The 25,320-nt window shown below is 43.1% G+C and overlaps 1 protein-coding gene across 8 annotated transcripts; it reads left to right on the forward strand.

The window, feature by feature from the left end:
- Positions 1–730: 730 nt before the first annotated feature.
- On the forward strand, positions 731–25,282 carry Ctns (lysosomal cystine transporter cystinosin). Of its 8 annotated transcripts, none has more exons than XM_076306802.1 (10): positions 731–1,266; positions 2,232–2,365; positions 20,262–20,313; positions 20,427–20,517; positions 20,816–20,998; positions 21,732–21,972; positions 22,046–22,165; positions 22,317–22,605; positions 22,687–22,789; positions 23,508–24,331. In XM_076306802.1, exons 3-10 carry the CDS (start codon positions 20,274–20,276, stop codon positions 23,611–23,613), a joined length of 1,173 nt encoding a protein of 390 aa, XP_076162917.1. In that variant the 5' UTR covers positions 731–1,266; positions 2,232–2,365; positions 20,262–20,273; the 3' UTR covers positions 23,614–24,331. The 8 variants fall into 8 exon arrangements, with proteins under 8 accessions (XP_076162917.1, XP_076162918.1, XP_076162921.1 ...); XM_076306806.1 differs by lacking the exons at positions 731–1,266; positions 2,232–2,365 and adding exons at positions 5,119–5,187; positions 5,800–6,010; XM_076306803.1 differs by lacking the exons at positions 731–1,266; positions 2,232–2,365 and adding an exon at positions 4,846–5,187.
- Positions 25,283–25,320: the final 38 nt, after the last annotated feature.

The raw sequence follows: 25,320 nt of genomic DNA on the forward strand, positions 1-25,320 counted from the left end.
GTCCGCTTTCCCCTCGTAAAACGTCGCTGGCTTCGGAAGAAAGAAAGAAAAAGAAAACAAGAAACAATTCGAACGCGTTTCTCGCTGTTTCCCATTTCCTCCCCCACCGTTTCTTTCTCTTTCGTTTTTCGATGTACTCGAAAAATAAAAAACAAGAGAAGCACAGCCGGTTCGCAACGTGTACAATTTCGACCCGAATCTCCGAAAAGTCTTCCACGGAAGCATCACTTTTGGTGGAAGACCGGTAAACCGGTTTCATTTTCTTCGCTCGGTGGTATCGTAGCCGTTATTTTTACAATGTCGTTGAAACTTCTGGTTTCGTACGTTTGGTCCGCGGTTACCGATTCTTGGACCGATGGTCTCCCGGTGAGCTTCTATATCGTTGTTTTCGAAGCTCGAAACGTCGGGAAACTCGTTAAAATTAGCTCTTTGATCGATCGCCCGGCACGGTATTCTCAACGGGGGCACGTGTACGTACGTACGTACGCGAACAAATATTTTCGTTACCTCTCGAGATAGGAGTAAACGTTTAACGGTAAGGGAACGTTCGTGGCGATGTTCGGGAATCGATCGGCAAGGATTCGATTCGGGAGCGATTGGCCGGTCCGCGTTGAGAAAAAAAAAAAAATAAATGGCGGAGAGGATCGAATCCATCGTGAAATCGAACGCGGTCGAGGGGAGGGGGAAAGGTTTTTACGGAAAGGGAGGGGGCTCTCGAAAGACACTTATACGTAGGTTCGAGAGGCTCGCGCTAGCCATTTGCGAACCGCGTTCGCCAATGCGATATCGGGACCGCTACCGTCGTCCGAGGCTCGTTAAGTTGTGGAAAAAAGGCTCCGTCGACGAGGAACGCGAACCGTTCTCCTTTCACCTGCGTTGAAATTTGCCCGAGACCTTGGTTCGGAGCCGCTCGGAGCGGGTGTTCGTTCGTACGCGTATCTACCGCGCGTATTCGATAGAGTTCGCGCATCGGTTCGAAGCATCGCCACCGAAACGGTGATCTCCTTGGCGAGAGAATCGCGAGTCCAGACGTAGAAGCGAGGAACTGATGTTGACGTCAAACCGGAAGAGATACTACGGGGGACGACCGAGCGATAGTCTCGCTGGAAGTTCAAGGCTGAAGCCGTAAAAAGCGATAGCGTTCGGCAAGCTGGATCCGTTGGACGTGGAGAAGCTGGCCGTCGAGAGTGCGGGCTCGCCTGGATGAACCTGCACCGGATGACCGGTTCCTAAGAGATCGATTCGCGCGAACCTTGCGATCGTCAGGTACGGTGCACATGCTTTATCCACGATTCTTCCCTCGGTAACTTCCCGACCAACTCCCGCGGAACCGGTAGTTTACTTATTTCTTTTTTTTTTTTTTTTTTTTTTTGTTCCTTCTCTTCTCTTCTCTTTTCTTTTTAGCTCGCGAAGAGAGCAAAAATCGAGTCGTCGACGCAAGATCGACGCGGTCGACCGTTTCCGAACAGTACCGGGGAACGCTCGACTCGCCGAGAACGGGTTACGACAGGATACGAAACCTGATTCTTTTTTCGAAAAAATATTATCCATTTCGAAACGGGGCGTATCGCGACGCAACGCGGTAAGTATTACCCCCCGAAGGTGGCTCCTGTGAACGTACGAGACGCGTTTCAAAAGAAACAACGCTCGACGACGAGAAGGAGGGAATACCGACTCTCCGTGCTCGCGATTCGTTCCAACTCGTCGACTCGACAATCTTGACCTGCTTTTGTTTTAGAGAATTCTATCGAGCATCAATCGAGGTACGCGCGATCGATTCGTTCCGTTCGTTCTTACGATCCCGATTCGATCGCGTTCGGTGTAAAATTTGAAGAGCGGAAATTAATCGTTTCGACGACGACGACGACGCTCGCGATAACGACGCGACCCACGCGATATTCGTAACGCGTGTACGAGAGTTACGATGCACGATAGGTATTTCCTTTGTCGAGTCATTCTCGAGTCGTACTTGGAGCCGTTTCGCGGAATACTTCTCGTTCTCGGTCCCAAGTCCAATTCGCGATCTCCACAGTTCGGTAACACGACCGATGAAAATCATCCGGTGCCATTGGTTGTCGCGTACGCGAAACGTTTCACCGATAAGTGTTCAAATTGCGGAGAAGTTAACGGGATCGCGATAAAAATTTCACAAGAGTTAAATCGTTTCTGTTCGCCCGGTGGAAGAGACGCGTCGGCCTCGGCCAGTTTTAATGGAAAGCTCGTTCTTGCAGGTGGCTCGAAACGCGAGGAAAGAGATTTTTAAAGCGCGGCGAGAGAGAGAGAGATTGGACGTCTCTGTATCGGATTCGCTTACGGCGAGCTTTAACCGTCACCCGATCCCTTGTGGCCGAACGAAATTCGACAGGTGAGTGAGCGAAGCCGTGGAACAATTTATTCGCAAATTGTGATCTAATAAAACTCGGATGAAACGTTCGACAAACACGTCGACCGTGCGAGCGCGGCGCGTGGAACGTCGGAATTGAAGTACCGATTCGGCGCGAGTGTCGAAACAAAATTTTTCCAAACGTCGAATCGTCTCGGAGCGGTGAAATTGTTCGGTAATTCGTCGGTATCGAACAAATTATTTCCTCCTTTTCCAATCGCGGGTTCGAAGGTAGGAGGATGGAGTAAGAAATCGATTCGATCGACGACGATTCGCAACGAGGCTGTCCCGGCGCCGCTACCGTCGGCTCTGACGCAATATAATTTCCGTGAAACTGGCCGTGAAATCGAAATCGATTCGGTACTCGTCGACTATCGGAGAACTGGGAAACGGGGCCGGCGTATACGAAAGTCATTGACACGTCTCCGTACACGCGCACGTAGACGCCGCGAAACGCTGGCAAACGCCGTTGACAGCTTTCGTACGCGGAATACTTTCCGAACTGCAGCCAAAGACAGCAGTTTCTTCGACTCCGACTACGTATTTTCGATTTCGCGTGCCCCGAACGCCTACCGCCCCGATCGAGCCGACACCGATGGAGACGATATCGAGAACCACGGTATATCTCACAGAAACGAATTCCACGCGTTAATTCGCACGGAAAGAGAAAATCGATTTAGAGCAAATGTCGCGAACTTGGAAAAGATCATCAGTTTCTACCGAATCGTTCGAATAAGAGACGCGTGGAGAACCAAAATTTCAATCGACGATTTTTAATCGCGAAGAATAACTCCTCGACGACCTAGAACGACCAATCGATTTTATCGCGACGTAGTTGCACGAGAGCGTCGAGTCGCGACGAATTCGGTCGATAATGCGCGTTGTTCTTACGAACTTACAGCGGACTCGCGATCCACCTTGACGAACGATAACGAAATTCAACCGCTTACCATTTTATCGACGATCGAAGGAAAGAAACAAGCCACCGATGCAAAAACAAAAAACGAACCGCTTAATTTCATTTACGTACGATCGATGGCCAACTTTTCTCATCAACGATGAAAACGATCGAACGAGCCGTTAAATTTGATCCCCATTGATCGATGACCAACTTTCTTTGTAAATTTGGAACGCTCGCGGTCGAACCAGTTTCTCGAATTGTACGCTTCCCCTGACCGTGAAGCCGCTCAAGATTCGAGAATCCCGATCGATCGAGAACAACGTTAATTGACGATCGTAGCACGTAGCGAACGGAGTTTCGAAAGTCGTGCAATAATATGTCGCACAGTCGCGTGCCAGTCGCGAGCAACCTGCGCATTGCAGCGCGCACGAGTTACAATGTTACATAAAATATTGCAAAACTCGTAGCGCGGAACAACGTCCTTCGTTGAAATCGTCGAGGTGACCGGAAACGAGCGAGACCGCGACGAATAAGAACGGTCGATCTCTAAAATTTATGTTCCATCGAACAGTGTGGAAGAGCGTTCTCGGGCGAAAAGTTTTTATTTCTCGGATGCGAGATCGAATTCGCGTTTCTTTCCCACCGAGCTGAATAAACGATCGACCGGCAACGCTTTGCTTCTTGCGTCTCGACGTTACGTTTTCATCAACGAATCGATACGCAACGATACTCGCGAAACGTTGACCTCGATCCGAGAAAAATCTCGATCGACGATCGCCTCGTAAAGCTAGCCGTTAACACGGATCGAAATTATCTTACCGCGAAGCTAATCTCGCTAATCTCGTCATCGACGAAGTTTCTAGAATTTGTGACAGGCGAGAAAAGAATTTCGAAAAAAAAAAAAAAAAAAACATTACCGGACCTCGTTAAAGTATTATCGGAATACCTTCGCGACGGACTATCCGACGATTAAAGCGAACTCGACTCGGATTATTATTATTGTTATCGCCACTCGATAATAACACAATGCGCGCGTAGCGTCGTTTCAATATCTTTCTCTTCCAACTGATCGTCTTTCGAAACCCGACGGATCATTGTCGACGAAAAGAGGAACGCAAACTCGCATCGTCGTTATTCTCGCTACTATTGTCTTTGAACTTGGTATTCCGCTACTTTGGTTTACTTTGAATTATCTCTCTTCCTTATCAACGAAATTATCGTTCGATATTTTTCATTCTCGTCACGGTCTTATCGCTTTTCATCGCCCGTATTATATTTTTTTTTCTTTTCTAACGGATACCGGAGCACGGCTGTACGGGTCACGTGACTATAATCCGATTCAAGCTTACCGATAATAGACCACGAGGACGGTAAGTTGTTTCCGAATGATCGTCGAATACCGTACCGCTTTGGTTTCACGGTCGCACTAACACTTGTCGATACAGTATGCAATCTCTGTGCGACTTTGATCCGTTTCACAGTGACTGGTGCGGCGTCTTGGTAACGTTATCGATACAACTGTTTTATCAAGTGTTTTGCTCGAGATTTTCAGAACTCGCAAAGTCAGGCGACATTGTTAACTCTCGCGAGTACTCCGATCGCGAGTACGCGGATGTAACTCGGCAAAGATATCGCGCGAAATGTATCGCTATCTTCGACAGTGTTGTTTGGTGCAAATTTTTGCGGGGTCGTTACACGGACGGATCGTTCGTTCCTCGTCGATTACACGGTTAATCGTTATCGTCGAACCGATAATTACGCGATAAAGTTACGATACGATCGTTTAGATCGGTATATTATCGCGAAATAAAAATATTCGTTAAATTACCAGGCTGTTGCAAGAATTCGTACGCGAGAAAGTATTGCGCGAAGTGGTGTGGACTCTTTCAACGGATCTGTACAGGTAATATCTACAAGTAATCTGTACAGGTAATATCTACAACGAATCTGTACAGGTAATATCTACAACGAATCGGATGAAACGAAAAGAAATCAGAGTCGAACGCCTCGCGACGGTTTATCCATCGAGAAGATACGCGTAATGCGAATTCACGATTATTTCGCAAGCGTATCGTTAATCGTTGCCGGACAATAAAATAATGCTATCGATCCCGTAGTTGCGTTACGCCTTAATCGCGAGCCGATAGCCGGGGATTTCGAAAATCCATTCGCGAGTCGAACGAACGACTCGGATCGTTCTTCTGATCGATTTCGCGACACGTGTTCTTTTAGCACGTTTCCGCGATTAGATGGTGAAATCGGCCGATCGGAAGTTCTGCAACGATATTTCCACGAAATGCTTTTACACAACCCCGATAAAACCACTTTGCAGCCTTTTGATTAATTTTTTTGCCCCGTCCGCGATAAGAGCTCGAATTTCGCTTCGAAGCGCAAAGACTCGTTCGAGTCGATTAGAGCCGAAGTTAAAAGGAACAAACGCGCGAGCGCGTTCGACTCCGTGAGCGATTAAATAAATTTTGGCATAACCGCGTTATCGAGCTTTTTACTTTGTCAGGATAATTTTATTCGATTTCAATGGCTGGGATTCGCCACGGAGGAATGGGCGTATTAACGCGGCTTTTAATCCTGAAAATAACGTCCACTCGTCCTCGCCGAACTCTTTCCCAGCGGTTCGTGAAATATTAACAAGGTATATTTCTTGCGAACTTCGTTTTACTCAACGGAGAGAACCATCGACGATGTCTCGCCTGGACAAGTTCGACCAAGTAAATAATTGGACATTTATTTTCGTACGTCGTCCCACGTTTATCGAATGTACAACATAATTCCGCGCGTTAAATGATAAATTAATACGTCCTCGATCGACAATTCTATTTCGCGCGTCCTCGTTCGGTTCGATTTATCATTTATTCGGTTCATCGAAGCGTCGTAAAGCGTTGCGTTTTTTTCCTTTTTTGAGAATTTTCGTCGCAAAATTTCTATTTTCCCGTTGCGAAAAGTCCGCGAGTAATTGTAAACGCGTACCGGTGAACGAACGTACAATCGGGAAAGCTTGGACTCTCGACGACTCGGTGTTCGTTTTCTTCTTTTCTTTTCTTTTTTCTTTTTTTTTGGAACGGAATTAAAAATGCAAAAGTAAATTCCACAGAGTTGCGAAACGAATCTACAGAGTAGCCAGGAAATTTCGAAACGAAAAAATAGCTCGCCTCCGGTAACGTTTCGCGTCCTCGCGATTCTTGAGAAAAAAAAACATGCATAAATATTCGTCTCTTCGGCGCTTAACCCGTTGCGAACAGTTAAACGGAAGCGTGATTATACGTTCGAAAGATACACTTTCTCGAGAGCGAATTCTCGGTTTACGAGGAATTTTATTATCGTCGAGTTCTCCTAACGTTTCGACGACTGCGCGTTTCGGTCGAAAACTTCGACGTCTTCGAAAAACTTTCTTCGACGCGACGAGAGCTCCCGGGCTGTCTTCCGGTTCGAAATTTCCCGATTCAGAAATTTTACGAATACCGAACCGTTATCGGTACGTAGTCTCGCGATTCGATAGAATTATTTCGAGACGAACGGTGTACGTCTGCTCAACTCGTTAGCGCCACCGGTATTTTCTCGTTATTAACTTTTATTCAAAGATCTTCTCGAATCGCGGAATTGTACGAAAATTTGATATCAAATAGTGAATATTGTATCACCGATTCGAAGTAACCGGAAACAACGATCTTTCGCGCGGACCGATTTCTCTTTTGCCCGAAGATGCACAACGATGTTGGAAATATCGTAACAAAGAAACGTGACTGGTGATCGATAAAGTTTCGTATAGACGACAGGAGCTGTCAAAACGTCGGAGAATTCTACGATACAAATTTTGCGCATCGAATCGCGCTCGTAGAAATCCTTCGATAAATTCTTCGATTTTCGACGCGACTGCCAGTTTCGTGGTGCTCGAACAATCGACTACGCAATCGGGTTCGATACAACAGGTTTCGTTTGTATCTCGTTTCGAGTAGTCGCGCATTCTCAACGTCTAGATGGTTCTACCATTACGGTCGCTACGAATACACGAGCGCAACGAACGAGATTCTTTGTCGAGCAGCACGTGCTAGCCAAAGGCTGGCCTTCGCTCGGGCGGAAGAGGTCGTTTAAAAATCGAGACGCTCGGTCGGTTAATCTATCAACTCTCTCAATTGTTAATAACAAGGAAAGTTTTTCTATGTTGTTCGTTTAACTGTACGCATACGTCCGGGGCACTTAACCGATAGCATTGGCTCGTTGTTGTTGGAAACATCTGGGTAGCGAGTTTTTCAATTTCTCCGGTTAGAAACAGCGTGGGTGAAGCGCCGTTTCTGCGCTTGCGTTATCGCGGAACGGGGATTATCGTTAAGGTTCGACCGGTTTCACGCGAACGACGAAATTCTAAGCATTTTGCGAAGTTATCGTTGGACTTTACGTCACCGAGTTCCTTGCGAAATAATCGTACCATTTAACCGAGCGAAACTCCTTGTCAACGAAGAGACTCGACGCACAAGTGGTTTCGAGTCGAAATTAAAAATAAAGGGAAGAAACCGAATACGGTCCGTGATTAGAAAAATTTGAGGCTGGAAGATCGATCCAAATCTCAGAAATAAAATTGCGAATATCTTTCTTCCATCGCCAATAATCCGAAAGAACGCACCGCGACGATGCGTACCATCTTTCTTCGCGAGGAAAGATCGCGAGTCCATACTCTGGATGTTCGCGAAAGGATTCAGTAACCCGTTACAAAAATAAATAACGTTGAATCCCGTTCGCAAAGTTTATCTTTCAAATATCGAAACTATTGCCTCCGATGGCCGCGCAACGTTTTTCCTCCGGACTCTTCGATTCCGCGAAGAAAAACGGTCGTTAAGGGACGACCGTCGACTGTTTCGCGAAACGGTTCACCGCGAGACGAACGAGATCGGGCATAAATCCCGGGGCATGAAACTTCGCGCTACTTCAATGTACAAGACACGTTGAGAAAGTAGTTGTAACTACAAGGGCTTCGAAACACTGACAGCTCGGCGAACGATCCTAATAACGAGGAATAAATTTTTACCGAAGTTTCTTCGTTCACCGAGCGAGTAATTAAGTTACTCGAACGAGGATCGCGGAAACCCTGTCACCGCCAACAGTTCCAAAAACCTATTTTCCTTTCGGTAGTTTTTCCGAAGGGGAGACCGGAGAACGAGTACAGGGGAGTCGTTTACTTCCGACGGTCGAGAAAAAGAGGGTCGAAGAGGTCGAGCAAGAAAGAAAGAAAAAAAAAGAAAGAAAGAAAGAATGAAAGAAAGAAAGAAAGAAAGTTTGGGGGTAGCGTGTGTGTTTGGTGTAGGGTTTTCTTGAAAACTGGGCCGGCACGGGTCACCCCCATCCCCGTTCCGTTGCACCCCGGATTCGTAGTTGGTTGTTGTTCTCGAGGGTGCACCGTGCAGTGTCGTAAAATCGGGTCTCGGGAAAGGGTCAAACGCAGCCCTCGCTCGGAGCATTAATATTCGATAGGAAGCGAATCCGCATCCCGAGCCAAACTGCCGCCACGAGCTTGGGAATTTACATTGGAAATCGGCCGGGACGGTTGAAACACACCCGTGGAAAAGAAGTTTCCCCTGGATACGGGGCGACGTGGCGAACCGACGCGATCGACGAACATTACGGACAAGAGTTTCGGTTTGCGCGAACGAATTACACGATCCAGCGATCGGGTGACGCGCGGGCACCGCCATCTTCTAAACGCCAGAGGTATAAATTTCGCTTGCAAATTAGTCGAACGCGAAGAGTTAAATAGAACTGGACGCGTTTGTACCCGTTCGGGCTACGATCCACGTTCAAATTCCAAGGTTGGCTCGTGAAGCGGCTCTTGCCCGGACCACGTCGGTCCGCTCGTGCCACGATCGAACGGATATCGTATAAACGAAATAAATGGAAAGGACTACGGATCGTGTCCGACGACACCGTTGGAATCCGAAAAATTTACGGGATTACCCTCCCGGCTAAAATTCGTCCAACGGTTCGTCTTCTCTATTTTTATTCAACGTCTTTATTTCCCCGTAAAAATGTACAAGACAGCGGTTACGCCACGGCGAATGGGCGAGGTTAAGCGGCAGCTGCTTTACGACCTAACCCCTGGATGTACCGCGAAGAAGAAGAAAAAAAAAAAAAAAGAAATTCCACGCGAGCGTATTGGATCGGACGTTACGGTCGGCCTTAATCCGAGACCGTGTTCTTTCGACAGCACCGATGCGCTGCGAAAGCGAAACGATTAACGGAACTGTTGAACAACTCGAACGAATCGGAAGAAAATTAAACAAAAAACGATCCAAGGAAGAGTCAATACCGTAGGCACGCGGTCGAGAAATAACGTCGACCGTCTTTTTCTTTCAAATGTCACGCGTTTCGCAACATTTTCATCCGGTTGAAAGTTTCGAGCAACGAACGAAAAACAGTTCGTTCGTCCGTCGCTGGTTGAATCAAAATTCGAATTTGAACGATACGGTCGAATATTTCGCAAGGGATAGATAAAAAAAAAAGAAGAATTGAATCGGTGCAAGTCGAATGTAGTCGTCTTCGATTCCGAAGGAAATCTTTGCCCGTCTCCGACCGGAAGAGAACGATCCAATTAAATCGCTCGATTCGAACGAATATTATTACTCGCGGGTCCACGGATTGTAAGCGTTGTCGAAACGTTCGATGGAACGAGCCCTCGCAGCCGTGGAATAGGAGACGTTGCATTAATATTCCACAAGGATCGAGTTCGCGAAATAGATGGGACCGGCGCAACGAAGCCCGTGAATTTCCATTGGAGATCGGTCGAACGATACAAAGAAAAACCGGAGTCGAAAAGCCATGGAATATATCGGATGTCGGGAGGATTTAACGCGGGCGCAAAACGAGGATTCGACGTTAAAAGAATATTGGCTGGGAAACCGATGGAAAAAAGTTTGCCGAATGTTTCGTCGATGGTACGTCGCGATGGAAAATGAGCGTAATGCACGTGGCGATGAATCGTGGAATCACGATTAAACCGGAACGAGAGCCACGTAGCGAAACCCGCGGGCGTTGAACGTTCGAAAGGAACCCGCTCGAAACTCTTGAATGGGAGACACGTGTATCGCCCGGTGGTCCGCTAGACGATGATATCGAATATCGAGGGAAAAAGCTACGGTACGGTGTGTACGATATAACGATAAAAATCTGACTGCGAGATAGTCGTGACCCATTACGTACCGTTTAGAAATTTCCCCCCGTGGAAAGTTCACGGCGATCGTCGCTCCCGATGAACGATATTCCGTTACGTGTTCGCGCGCCTCCGATCCAACCACGTGTACCTACGTAGGAAAAAAAGACGCGAAACCCGAGCAAGTCCGGAACAGAGAGGTTATCAAAAATTACTCGATATTGGATAACGACCACGGAACCGTACATTTCGGACCAGGCTCTATCGATCCACTACCGACAAACGAGTACGGCGACACTGTCCGAGTATTTAAAACCGTTTAGCCACCGGTTAATTGTCCTAATAATTCTGTCGATAGATCAATAACACCGTGCCAGTCCGGTTCGATAAATCGCCCGGATTTCAACGAACGCGGAGAACCGCTGCGATCCGAGTAATTCCGATTCGAGCGACGAAATCATCTTTGAAACTGTACGCGCGACGAACAATCCTTCCAACGTTTAATTCCCCCCACTACGCGGCTGTATTTTAACCCTGACACAGTCTGGCTACAAATCGTAACACGGTCCGATGGGATTCCGTCCGTACGACCGCAAAAGTCATTTTTCTACGTACGAGCGATCCACGTTCTCTTCCTCGTTCGTTACGCGCGCATCTACCAAGTTTCCAGCGTGTTTTACGACAGAAGCGCGTACTCGTTTCGATCTCTCTCAGCACCGAGTAGTAGCCGTGCTGCGATAATCGTTTTTATCGCGCGGATCGTGTTTCTCGTCGAATACACTCGTAAGAAGAAATCCTGGTACGATACTTTGTCGTAAAGTATTTGGTAAAATATCAATTTCGGCGATACGTAGTTACCGGTGAACGATAGAAACGATACTCGGCAGCTTGTAAAAGACACGGGTCGATGCTCGCGCAACGAGTCGGTTGGAAGATAAATAAAAACATCTTTATCGGTCACGGATCAATGTTCGTCGAACTTCACCGTACTGTTACACTCTAGACAAGTCCAAGTGTCGAAGAAATCTCGTTCGTGAGATCTCGACATCGTCCGAAATTCTCGCACGTTGTCGTCTTTGGTCTCTCGGTGTTTTCGGAATCTCGCTACATCGCTACCAGCGCGTTGCATTCGGTACGCCCTGTACATCAAGGTGTACTCGGTGGAAGAAATATAGCGAGGTCGTAAAAGCGGTAGGGTCTGGAAACGGTAGCTCGAGTGTCGGAAGTCAAGATACCGGAGTACGAACTTTGTATACTTTTTGGACAGTGTGTATAGTTGATGGAACAAATATAGCGACGTACTCGGGGCATACTTGAGAGGTTTGTTACGCGATACCCTTACCGGGTGCAAGCCACCAAATGGGTTTTTCCCTAATGAAAAACCGTGCGTTGGTTACAGGGCTGTGCGTAATGGATCCGGGTTAGGCTCGACTTTCGTTTTTTCGTCGCGAGACTCCTTCGTTTCTTCGCGCTTTCGCCGAGGAATTTTTGCACGGGTTTCTTCGAGCGATATCGTAGGATACTTTTGTCCTTTTTACAACTACGAGAAACAGGTTCCGGGGAGGGAAAAAAGAAGCCGACATTTGGGCGAGACGTTCGATATCGGCTTGTATTTCGCTATTGGACGAGGTCTGCGAGTGCAATGTTCTCGACGCAGAATCGAAGAGAAATGATTTCCAAAAGACCCGCAGACACGGCCGATAAGAACAACGCCGAATCGTCGCACCGTGAATTCCGTTCGGTGAATTCGCTAACCGTGTACTACCCCGAACACTCGAAGCGCCATCGTGGAATTCTTTTTTTTACGAGCTCGATGTATTTCTTCCGCCGAGTGCGCGAAATGTTTCCAAACACGAGAATCATTTACATACTACGAAAACACCTTTTCCGCGAGAGCCTCTGGAAATGATCCCCCGGTGTCCGTGTCCTCTCTCCGGCGTATAAAAAGAATTTTTCGAAATTATCTCGTTGCGGTGCGACGTTCTCTTTTCTTTTTTTTTCTTTCTTTTCTTTTTTTATTTCGAAGCAAAAACGAAGGTTACCGCACGGTTCCGCGGAATAAAGCGGATCCCACGGATATGTTTCTTCGCGTCCCAATTAGCCAGGGACGCGAACTGAACGTGCATTCGACTGCGTGCGATTAAGTAATTGCCGGCGATAAGAAATTAGCATGGAACGGGCATTACGTTGCCCGATCCAGCCGGGCAAAGTTAATCTTTAATTTATGCTAACCGTTATTACCTGGCCGACTAGCCTTTAATACAGCTCGCGCAAAACCATTCGCGAAATTGTTTCTCGGATGAAAGGGATAATGCAACCGGGCCGGAGATAACGCGGCCGTATACGTCGCACGAAAAATGTTTAATAACACGTCGAAAGAGCGAGATCCGTCGACTTTGACAAACCGATGCGCGCTGCTCACGGTTCTACAGGACGTTTCACCGAATGTGCTCGTGAAACTTCGAAAGTGGATCGAACCTATCGAGTTAAAGGAATAACAACGTTTGTTGAACGAACGCCCTTGGAAGTAAAATAAATAACCAGTTCGAGGTTTTTCGCACAGTTCGTCGGAAAACGTTCGTACGACAATGCAAATTGGATCTACGTTAAAGAGAATGGACAAAGGGCACCAAAATACTTGGTTACAGCCCTGATTGACCGAACGCCTCTTCCAGCGAGCCATCGCTCGAAACGGTCCGATAAATCTTATTGTTAGTCGGAGTTTCGAAGAAAAATATGAAAATCATTTTTACCAAATGGCGATAAACCACACGCGTAACGCGAAACCTGTGCAAACGTTTATCTTATATGGCGTTGCATTCGAGGTACGGCCATTGTTGCGAGCGTTTCGGTAATTCGATCGTTTTCGTTTCGTGCCCGCTTGGCCAACCGATTTCTCTCGACGATTTACAATCGGCGTTTCGTATCTCGTGCACGATCTTAACCAACTATTTGTAAACGGTTTCGTAGCAGTGGATCGTTATACGAGCCAACGATAAGACGTTGCGTACTCGTATCGAAAGCCGCGGGGCGAACGTTTCGAAAGCTTTTTGCCAAACGAAAGAAACAACCGCTGCAACGTCGAAACACCTGCAACACGAGAACGAGGTAAGAGAAACGTTTGCGTTGCTTTATTATTTCTTCCGTTGGGAAGACGCGACCGCGTCACGGTGAAACACCCTGTACAAACCACAGACCTTTCGCTCGAACGATTGCGGGCCGAAAACTGCTGGCAATATCGATCCACCAATAACGACGATACCGAACGGGCAACGCTGTACGGTAATTGACAAATAAGAAAATTGGTCAAGGCCCGAAGTAATCGATCTTCGATGAAATTACGTTTTCAGCTCGATTTCAGCTTCGACTTTGATACACGGTACAGTATCGATCATAATTATTCCAACGACCATCGCGAGTTGCTCGCTGGTGACGATACGTGCGTACACATTTCGAAACGAAACTCGTTCACCTTTCATCGTACGGTATTGTAGAATTCGTACCCTCGGGTTCCAAATAACAACGTTCTCGTTAATTGGAACTTGAGAACGGAAAGTGTCTCGGTAATAAATAATATTTATCACCGTCTCCGCTGGAGACCGGCTCCGATATTTTTAACAATCGTATCGGCCCCGTATCGGTCGTTGCGCACCTATCGCGGAAATTTTTGACCGATCCAACTTTTTACTTATTCCGCGCGGCGAAAATAAACGACAGTTCGCACTTTCGTTCGAATAATTACGAACGATACACCGCACGGTCGTGCTCGTTCGATCACAGCGAACGATAGAATATTTATACGAATAATATGAAAAATTCGTTCGATTCGTCCGCGTGGGCGTATACTGCACTCCGCGATTGTACGTTTCGTATCGCTACGCGCTAACGAATTAAAAGTCTCTCGAGATTAGTCCCGTAATTATCTTCGGGGCCCCTTGTCTCACTCCCACGCGTTCATCGCTCCGATATCGCTGCTCGGTTATCTTTTCTCTATTCCTTTCCAACGCGTCGAACAGTTTCCGCAACCTCGGGTGGAACTTCACCGACACTTGACCCATTAAAGTGTACGAAGTTCATCGAGAAACACGCAACTGGTGTTCCGAGCGATAGGTAGAAAAAAGACGTAAATGAAGAATCGCGAAGCGGAAAAATCCGTGCTGTGAAAACTATCGTAATCCGATAAAACGAGCCGGACGATTGTCCGTTCGTTTCAGAGAACCATGCGGTCTCAAATTATTTTCTTTCTTTTTTTTCTTTTTTTTTTTTCATTCCTCTTTTCCCGGGTGTCGTCTTTCCTGCGTAAAATGTTATACGGCTTGCGTGGAAATTCGAGAAATTGTAAATTTGCTCCATCTCCGAGCACGAGGATTCGATTGGCCGCGAAACAAGTACAGCGTGAACGCAACGTGTACAATTTGCAAACGAATCTCTCGAAAGTTTTTCAACTTTACTCTCCGAGAAAAGCGACGAAAGATTCTTTTTTCAACGAGAGGCAACACTTTGCTGCCTCGTGGCCGCAATTTTAATAATTTTCCGCCAATTGCTTCGTTCGTATGATCGGTTCGAAATTACAAACTTTTTCAGCAACCGCGTCCGAGTAAACTTCGAAATTATTCTTAAAATTTGAATCGCGTGCAATCTCGATTTTAATACGCGGGCTGTATAAAAAAAATGTCCGAGCCTTTGAGTCTGGATTTGCGTTAATTTCCTCGGAACGAATTCCCAAAGAAGACTTCACTTTTGAACGATCGGTCTACTCCGTTTGATCGGAGAAACATCGAAGAAAAAAAAGATTCGAACCTGAACCCGATTGACGCGTGTACGCTCTAAGAGATAATTTCGATAAATTTTGTCGTCGTTGAGCAAAGGATAGCGAGAAACTTCGAAGACTCCCAACGATGAATCGTAAAAGTTACTCCATGGTAAAATGGCGCGTCGATAACTCGAATCTTGATAATTCCACGTTTAGTTTAATTCGGTCGCGTTTACCAAACCTCGTTAAATCCGAGGTCCTCGTCCAAGGATGACTTTGTTAATATTTACAACACGCGTAATACTTTCGCCGCGTTCGCGATTGCTCGGTAAAAAAAAAAGAAGAAAAGAACGTAGCGCCGTGGTCACTGTAAACAATGTTTTCGTAAGTTGACCAACTATCCAAAGTTATCTTTCGCTGTTTTATGTTTGGCCCGTGAACGACGAAATATCGCGCGAAACGTTGTTCCTGGTGATTTGAGTCTATTTCGGTCCCGCATAATTCATTTGTTCAACGATTAACGGCTTCGGTTCGTGCGATAACGAACGTACGAAGAAACGTACAATATTTACCTCGGTTGTTCGTAGCTCGAATCGAAAGGCGAGTTTCGGTGGTAATTTGAGTACCGTTTCTACTTATTCTTTTAAAAGTTTACACGCGACGGTTCTACGATTTCAACGAAACGACGCTCGACGATTCGCGTACGAAAATCGTTCGCGAAGATCGTTCCTAGAAGCTTCGACGCGGATCACGGGTACTCCGTGTGAATCGACGGGCCCCCGTAAGGCCCATCGAGTATCCAAATCTGTCGAAAAGAAGAGTCGGTTGTTGGAAATGCAATTGCCGAGCGATTCTCGCGATACCGTGTCGATTTATTTCATCATGTTCGTGTGCATCGACGGGCCCCCGTAAGGCCCATCGAGTTTCCAAATCTGTCTCAAAGAAGAGTCGGTCGTTAGAAATGCAATTGCCGAGCGATTCTCGCGATACCGTGTCGATTTATTTCATCATGTTTGTGTGCATCGACGGGCCCCCGTAAGGCCCATCGAGTTTCCAAATCTGTCGAAAAGAAGAGAGTCGGTCGTTGGAAATACATTGACCGAGCGATTCTCGCGATACCGTGTCGATTTATTTCGTCACGTCCGTGTGCATCGACGGGCCCCCGTAAGGCCCATCGAGTTTCCAAATCTGTCCCAAAGAAGATTCGGTCGTTGTAAATGCATCGGTCGAGCGATTCTCGCGATACCGTGTCGATTTATTTCTTCACGTCCGTGTGCATCGACGGGCCCCCGTAAGGCCCATCGAGTTTCCAAATCTGTCGAAAAGAAGATTCGGTCGTTGTAAATGCATCGGCCGAGGGATTCTCGCGATTACCGTGAACCGTGTCGATTTACTTCGTCAGTTCGGTATCGCTGGTGACGTCGAAAGATTTCCGCGGACGAAGAAAACACTTTGAAATATCCCGGAAATTTCCAGGACGTAGCGACCGGAGGTCCCTGAATTCCCAAATCTGAAGAGAGCCCCGAGTCGAGGCATATTTCCCCGGGTATTCCGATCGAACGATTCGAGCGAATAATTTCAAGGTATATTGGCGAACGTCCGGCCAGAAACGATCTTGTTTATCCATATCGAGGGCGAATTGAAAGTGATAGAAAGGAAAGAAAGAAGACGAGGGGGCGTGGGGTGTGGGTGGGGGTGGGGTGGGAGGAGAGAGGGCTATCGTCGAGGATTAGGTCCGTTCGACTCGACCGTGACGCAAAGGAAAATATTGGCGGCGAGGAAGCCTGTATACGTCAACAAAAGCGGCAGCAGACTGCCGATCGACTTTCAGAGCTGTTTCCGTGCAAGCTTCGCGAAGGCCCCTTTGGGACGCGGAGTGCACTCGAACGTCGATCTCTCTTTCGATTTATTCTATCTCGAAATGTATACGATATAGCTATCGGCCCGATCCCCCTCCCTCCACTTCTTCGCCCGGAACCACCCCGCGACTGCTCGCGGAGCTACTCGCCTAGACCGAATTTTCCGAATTGCCGAACGCGGAATATTAACATAACATTATCATGGAAATTTAAGTCCCTTTGACGGTTCGATTTACCCCGAAAGGCACGTGAACGCGCCTACCATCGCTCTGACGGCAATTTCATTAACAGCGACGAATTTTTCATTGGCCTCGTTTACGGTAATCGAGCTTGCTCCGATTGTAATTAACACTTTGACGGCCACGTTCACGCGCGCGTGATCTTATTCTTTAAATTGAGCGTCAATTTATACGGTATCGGTTCGAGTCTTGAGCCCTGTGCTCGTTCCGGTGTCCAAAGATCCGTGTCGCGATGTTCCTAGGGTCTTAGTGTGCATTTGCTTCCGTTTGGAAACATTGAGAAAAACTTTCCATTTTAACGTAAATTCTACCAATTGAGTCTCTCCTCGATGAAATTGATATTAGTTTCATTTTGATTGATATAATTTCGGATCAAGTTTAATTTTAATCGAGGACGAAAGTATGTAATATTTCGACGAATTCAAAATTTTCGAATCGGAATAGATCGATCGACGCGATATTTCTCATCGTCGAAAAATGATACACATCGATAGAGAAACAGGAATAACGATAGACAGTGACAACAGCTGTACAAATTTTCCGTGATCCGCGAAGGTGGAACACTTGCGTCGTGAAAAATGTTTTCGAGAATCTTGTTCTCGCAACGATAAACCGATGTTCGATTGTCCCCGCGAACATCGAAACGTTTCGTTATACCGGCTAAAAGGATTCCAGGTAAATTTCGATCGCATTCCGTTGCAATTGGTTACGTTTTTCGAAACGTTTACTCGCGTTTCATTGTTCCCCGTAAATTTGATCATCGTTCGACGAAGTCAAAGTGGAAGCAAAGCGAGCGTAAACGTATAAACGTTCGCGGAAAAACAGAGACCGCAAGCAGGAAATATAACCGATGGAATTTCCATGGCGCGAGTCAATGCGAATAACAAAGGAGAGCGCGAGTAATCGGCAGATAATGCGGCGGAAAATTTGGAGGAAAATCCCCGACTTCGCCGGGCCCTCGCACCGTACGTATGTATTTGCCTGTACAAAACAATTGATCGATACGAGCGCCGGCGAACCGAAGAGAACACTGTCTACCAAAGACTTTAACGTTCAAACGTTCCGAGAGAGAAACCTTTCGTTCGTTGTCTTTAAACAGTCCCGCTCGGATCCGTTTGAAGGGAGAAAAAAAAGGAACGAAAACAAAAAACAAAAAATGAAAATTAATAGAGCGAGGAAGAATTCAACGAAGATGAGAAAATAAAACGATACGCAGAGAATACTGAAATATTGCGTACAAAAAACGATAACCGCGACGTTATGGAACTTTGTAATTGATGGCGTTGCCTTGTCCCGCAATTTACATGCAAATGTCTCGATACGAACCTGAGAAACCGTTTTCGTTCTTTCCCTCTCGAATAATACTACGAGATATTTATACGGGATTAGTTTCGCGACTATCGAGTAACACCGACGACGAGTTCGCGTAAATCGGTGCGAAAAGCAAAAGACGGAACGAAGTTTTTCTGAACGTTCGTCTTCGAAAAAAAAGAATCGAGCTCGTTAGGAAAGTACGTTTTCGCTCGTTGTAAATTTCCCGATGAGCATTGCTGCGCGAAGGTGTCGGGCAATTATTCGAAAGATCGATTCTAGACGTTTAAACCACTGTTTCGCGACCATTGTTCAACGATGATTGATCATCACCTGTGTAATTATCGTAATCGAATAAACATCGAATGTAATACTCCAAACCAGTAATTCAATTGCTTCGCTACGGCGAAGTCTAATGTACAGCGCGCGTGGCAAACGGCAGACGGCAGGCGTTCAGTCGTGACGTCACGACTGATACTACGCGCAGCGAAATTTTGCTCTTGCGTATCGTGTGTAATTACATTTTAATAACACGTAACAATCGTAAAGCCGATCTAGATTGTGCGGTCGCTGGTACAAAGATATTTGAACAACGACGATAATGATATTAAACGCCCAAAGGTGTCGAGAACACCGTTTCGACGAGATCGGTTGAACGCCTAAGGGCGTCGAGAGCACCATCTCGACGATATCGGTTGAACGCTCAAAGGCGCTTACGGTAGCGAAAGGTTTAAAAAATTCTTTCGCAACTTTCCATTGAATCGTATTTCGCTACGTCCCTGGGTGAACCGCACCTTTCACGCCACCAGTTTCTCCAGCAATCATGTAAACAAAGAGCGCGTGCTTTTGTATCGGTTTGTACGAAGGCTCGATTGATTTTTTCGTTCGGGTCACCGCAAAATATATTATTCGGCGATGTCAAACGTCGCGAACGGAACGGGAGTCGCGCAAAATGCTGGACATTACGAAAACGCGAGACCTTATCGTCTTTAACGCCCCGCGACGTGTTTCATCGAGGTCGTCGTGCCTCCGAGGTTAAGTTCGAGTGATACTCTCTGTGTCTTTCCACGAGAACTGATTTTGTACTCAGTGCGAACGAATCCGTCGTTGAAAATCGTGCCAACATGGCTCGTAAATTTCGCTAAATTAACGATGGATGATGTTTAACCGCAACATGTAACCGTTTCTATAATGCGGATATCGATCTACGCAAATGACAGCTCGTGAATAAGCAGACGGATCGTCGCCCGGTAATAATCAGTATCAATGGCATGCATCCGGCAAAGTGTTCGACGCTTTATACGACTTCCTTGTCTTTTCCGCGTGTTAGGCGGTCAAAGCCTTCAGAAGGTAAAAGATTCTTTCTCTGAATAGATGTGCACGGTCGAACCGTGATTAGTCAGACTAGTCTAAAGTTGATCGAATTGTTTGGTATCTTATATTCTTATATATTTTAATGTACAATAGCAATAGCAGAAAACGAATTCTTTAAAAAATCAGGACAATCGAGGTCTTTACGTTCACTGTTGCCTGTACGATTGTTAATACGAAAACATGGTCATTTTCGTTGATCCGCATTGTAAATTAATAACTAAACTGCGATGTAAAATATAAAACTTGGGAAAAGTTTGTAGAACTAAACTTCTATTCGATTTCTTTCAGAAACCATCGAAAATGGCCTCTTTATGGTTCATTGGAATTTTTGCAGCAATAGGTAAGTTAATATGCTACGTTCTACTTAAGAATGTAAACTCAATAAAAACGTTTTAATTATATCGTCTATATCTAGAAATACATCTGTACACTAACGAGCGATAAATGTTTCAGTCGTAGGACAAGCACGGGCGGACTTAAAAGTTTCGTCTCAAGATCTAAAAGTTCATTTACATAATGTAAACCATTTTATATTGTACCTGACGTGAGTATCTAATTATCGTTTAAAGCGATAGTTTATACAATCTCCTGCTTTGTTTTACAACGGTTTAAAATATTCGAGGTAACGGAACATACATTTTGTTCCATTTGTTTGTTGTATTACATTAATTTTAGGAAAATTTTAACCACAATAGAATAACATTGATAACATTGTATTGTAGTAGAACAATAAATTTGTAGTATTTGTCGCGTTATCTTGCAACTGTAGCTAATTAAGATAAACGTTTCTTATATTTCTTGGCTTTGCATGATGCAACTCATAATGTAATTAACTTTTACAGGAAAAATCTATCGGAAAATGCAGAAGTGATAATAGAAGTGCAACATCCAGATTTGATCACTGTCGAGCCCCACAATATTACCATCGATAAAAACAAAACTAACGAGTGGCAGATATTTGTAACAGGCGTTAATGCAGGACATTCGATTGTTAGTGCTAATGTCACACCTAATAATGTAGTACAGTAAGTATATAAAAGTTATAAGTTAGGTGTAGAGATTATAATTAGATAATATTTTACAACAATCTATTTAACTAAAGTACTTTGACACCGAAATGTCTTCGAATGCAAAGAAATATTATAAATGGTAGATTCACAGGGGGTAAAAAAAACAAGCAGAGATACGAGTCCAAGGACGTTGACCAAATTAATTCCCCCTCTTTCCCACCTGATATCGGATGCAGTTGTGCAATGTTTACTTTCTTGACTAATTTCCAGAAGATTTCGATCGGTCTTACATTCACTAGCATCCACTGGTAGTTATTTGCAGAGATAGCCTCCTGACCTGTACTTGTCTTCGGATCTTAAACTTAAAGTTCACTCAGTCCGTGCTCAGATTTTGAGCAGACTACTTCCTGCTCTGACTAAAATGTGTTGAATTAGTTGCTTATAAGAAGTATATTAATTAATTTACTTTATAAATTTTATTTACAAAAAGTGATTTAGTGTAATTGTTCTTATAATTATATTGTGCTACCAACTACACACTGTGAGACTTAGAAATAATTTAAACTTTAACTAAGCAATTCAAATTAAAGAACAATGACATCTTTTAAAGAGATTCTAATTCCTCAAGATCAATTGAACAAAGTTAATTTAAAGTAAGAAAATTATTAAAAAATTATATTTTATACACGGTAGTATGCAAGTTATAGTGTCCATTGTAATACTTATCTTTTTTTTTTCATGTTTTTAGTTTCTCGGAAGCATTTGTCAGAGTGACTATAGAAAAGTCAGACATTCTTTACAATATAAGTACCGTAGTGGGATGGATATACTTTTTAGCATGGAGTGTAAGTTTCTATCCACAAATATACAGCAATTACAAACGCAAAAGTGTCATAGGATTAAATTTCGATTATTTATCGTTAAATCTGATCGGTTTTATTATGTACGCACTATTTAATTGTGGTCTATTTTGGATTCCAGAAATAGAGGTATGTTAAATGATAACCGTAATTCATGTTTCATTAAATATATCATATATTAATACCCTGTTGCATTTTTCAGCTTGAATATTTTTGGCGATATCCGAAAGGTTTAAATCCTGTGCAAGTGAATGATATCTTTTTCTCTTTGCACGCGGTATTTGCTACTGTGATAACTATCATTCAGTGCTTTATTTATGAGGTAAATAATCAAAACTTACTTGATTTGAATATGTCGATATATTAATATAAAAAAGAAAGAAATGTCATAGTCATAGTGATTAAATATTTTTTTATTATTTCCATTCCTTTTAATGGAAAATAAATATTAATAGAATTATTAATCTTTATAGACAGGCACTCAGAGGGTATCTACAACTGCACGCGTTATTCATGGAATATTTGCAATTATTGTAATACTGTCTCTAATCCTAGCTACAGTAAAAGTGCTAGCATGGCTTGACTTTCTGTATTATTGCAGTTACATCAAATTGTGCATTACGTTAATCAAATATGTTCCACAAGCGTTTTATAATTACAAAAGAAAATCCACTGTTGGTTGGAGCATCGGTAATATATTTTTAGATTTTACTGGTGGTATTTTATCCATGCTACAGATGATCTTGAATGCATACAATTATGGTAATGTACATATGATAGATACGAAATAAGAACAAATTCTTGAATTATCTTCAAATAATTAATGGTAATTTTTGTTATTAGACGATTGGGAAAGTATTTTTGGAGACCCAACGAAGTTCGGCCTGGGATTCTTTTCAGTTGCGTTTGATATATTTTTCATTATACAACATTACATATTATATCGGTACGTATATTTCTTCTCTCCTATTTATCATCTATCATTTTCCAACTAACAATGCTTGCTTCATTAATTTTACATAATTGTAAATAACACTTGGGCTGTTCTCAAAGATGTCAGTATTCGTAACGTTAAGGAACTTAAAAAAAAATGCATGTTGTATGTTTTAGTGTATTGTTCAATTATTCATAAGAAATTTACATATTAATCAGTTTAAATCAATGTAATTGTATTTATTGCATGTGCAAAAAATGAATTATCTGTATGTCATTTGTACTGTATTTTGTAAAAATCTAGTTAACGTTTAGTTATGTAATAACAAACTGAAATTGGAAAGTTTTTAATACTTTTTTTTTTTTTTTTGCGAAAGTAATTGACGAAGATCATAATTAAAAAATTGTAAATGCATTTCGAGGCTAATACATACGTTTACGTTTATATGTATATGTGTACAAATTTAAATTGAAAACTTCATGTTAATTACTTGTTATCTGCTTAAACACTATGTAATTCAATTCTTTCAATGCTTTTGCTAATACAGATAGTTCTATATATTAGGTAGTGAAAAGTTTTGATTTTACAGATTTATCAATGAAAAGATGATTGACCTCAAAGACAGAATGTAAACACATCTCATCATCAATTTCGCTTCCAAATCATCTCATTGTTATATACTTTTTTTCTTCCATATTGCACATGCTTGCAAAATCACAAATTCTTGCAGACTAGATACCTACAATTCAACAAGCGATGAAACACTTCACAAACAAGAAAACTCATATAACGAAGATAAAGGAACAGTAGTGAAAGATACCTGTTGCTATTTATAAGACAGAGAAATATATTAGGAACAAAACTAGTAAAACTTCGTTCCATTTGGAATGAAAATTCAGTATTGAGTATTTACAATGTTTTAATATATACTTATTATCGTATTAAAATACGAAATTAACATTCCATTTAAAATGATGCGTACGAGTCACAATTGAGATTATTTTTACGATTTTTTTAAATATCTAACTGAATCTCCGTTGGTTTTTTAATTATAAATAAATAAAAGAGAAAGAACCTAGGTTAATAGGTGTACATACATGTAAGAATTAAATCACTGTGTTTTGGTGTAGACTGACTAGTTTTGGTGCAATACTATATAAAAATGTATATATACTTTTCTTCGTATCGAACAGTTAGTAGGGCAATATTAGAGTACATTCGGTTCTGTTCTTGATGAAATAAGTGCAGACACAATACATTATTGTGCCAAACAATGTTCTTGCAAATAAAATACATATTTAGCGTCTCTGATGTTAAAGACAAAACACGTCGAAGATAAAAAGCGTATTATTGCAATATATAACATTATGCACATGGTGGTGGTAGTATAGTGCACGAGAATGATGATTATTGTCTAGTTTATGGTACAGACGTTTGATATTTTGGTACAAATAATGATACATAATTGTTCAAAATTTTAAACACTTTGTACTTGTTCAGAATCCCACATTTATATATTTATATTGATGTTGTAATAAAAATTGTCTGCATGTTTTTATGCATTTTATCCTATGTAAATGTAGGTGTTTTATAATTTTATCACATTTCACAATTTAATCTTCCGGAATTATGCAATTGTTACGAGGAAAATCGTGAAACACTTCAACCCGATTAAGTTTTTAAACAGGTTTAAGTTAGCGCGTGGAAAGTGTTGTTGATGCTGCAAAATTGGTGCATGCAGTATGTATCGATGTCACCTTTATATCATGGATTAAATCATTAAATACAAGATGATTAGAATTTAAAAAAAGTTATAATAATTCTACATTGTTGTGCCAACTTATGCGTGAAAGTAACATGTGCTATTATTGGAATTGTTATTTATGTTTTCACAACAAATCTTGAATATCGTATAGTGACTTTTATGGAGCAATTATATTTTCAAATACCAGATATTGTTATCTCGAGCGATAAAAGAAAGATAACCGGTTCTTTCATAAAATTCAATTTAAATGTTCCGATATAAAAAAATTCCACTGAAACGTTAATATCTTAATGATGCAATAACATTCGTACAAAACTTGTGCGATAGCGTGGTGTAAATCGGTTATTGCATGTGCGATAACGTGTATATGTGTATTTGGCGTGTATGTGTGTATGTACAATTTACTAACAATACTAATTAAACTAATACTTTGCAAGGATTAAGAGTTGAAAATTTATAGCGTAACGATATCATAAGATATTCAAAGCATAAGTATATTAAAAACAATCATATCTTCCCAGTTCACCATATTACTTAGAAAAAAAATACCATGTACATTATAGATTATCGAATTCCTTTCCACAGGGATCGTAGAGAATACGTTGAAATACCTGGTAGCAATTGTGAGGACTCACAAAGCAAGAAGGACGCATCCAATAGCACATTTGCTTGATTTTGTGTCGCTTTTGCCGACCAGCTGTTTAGTTATATTTATTATAATAAAGAACGATCTATCTCTATCTATCACACAAATACGAGAAAGAACACCGATACCGCC

This window comes from Ptiloglossa arizonensis, chromosome 3 (genome assembly GCF_051014685.1).
Source record: "Ptiloglossa arizonensis isolate GNS036 chromosome 3, iyPtiAriz1_principal, whole genome shotgun sequence".
Taxonomy (NCBI): Eukaryota; Metazoa; Arthropoda; class Insecta; order Hymenoptera; family Colletidae; genus Ptiloglossa; species Ptiloglossa arizonensis.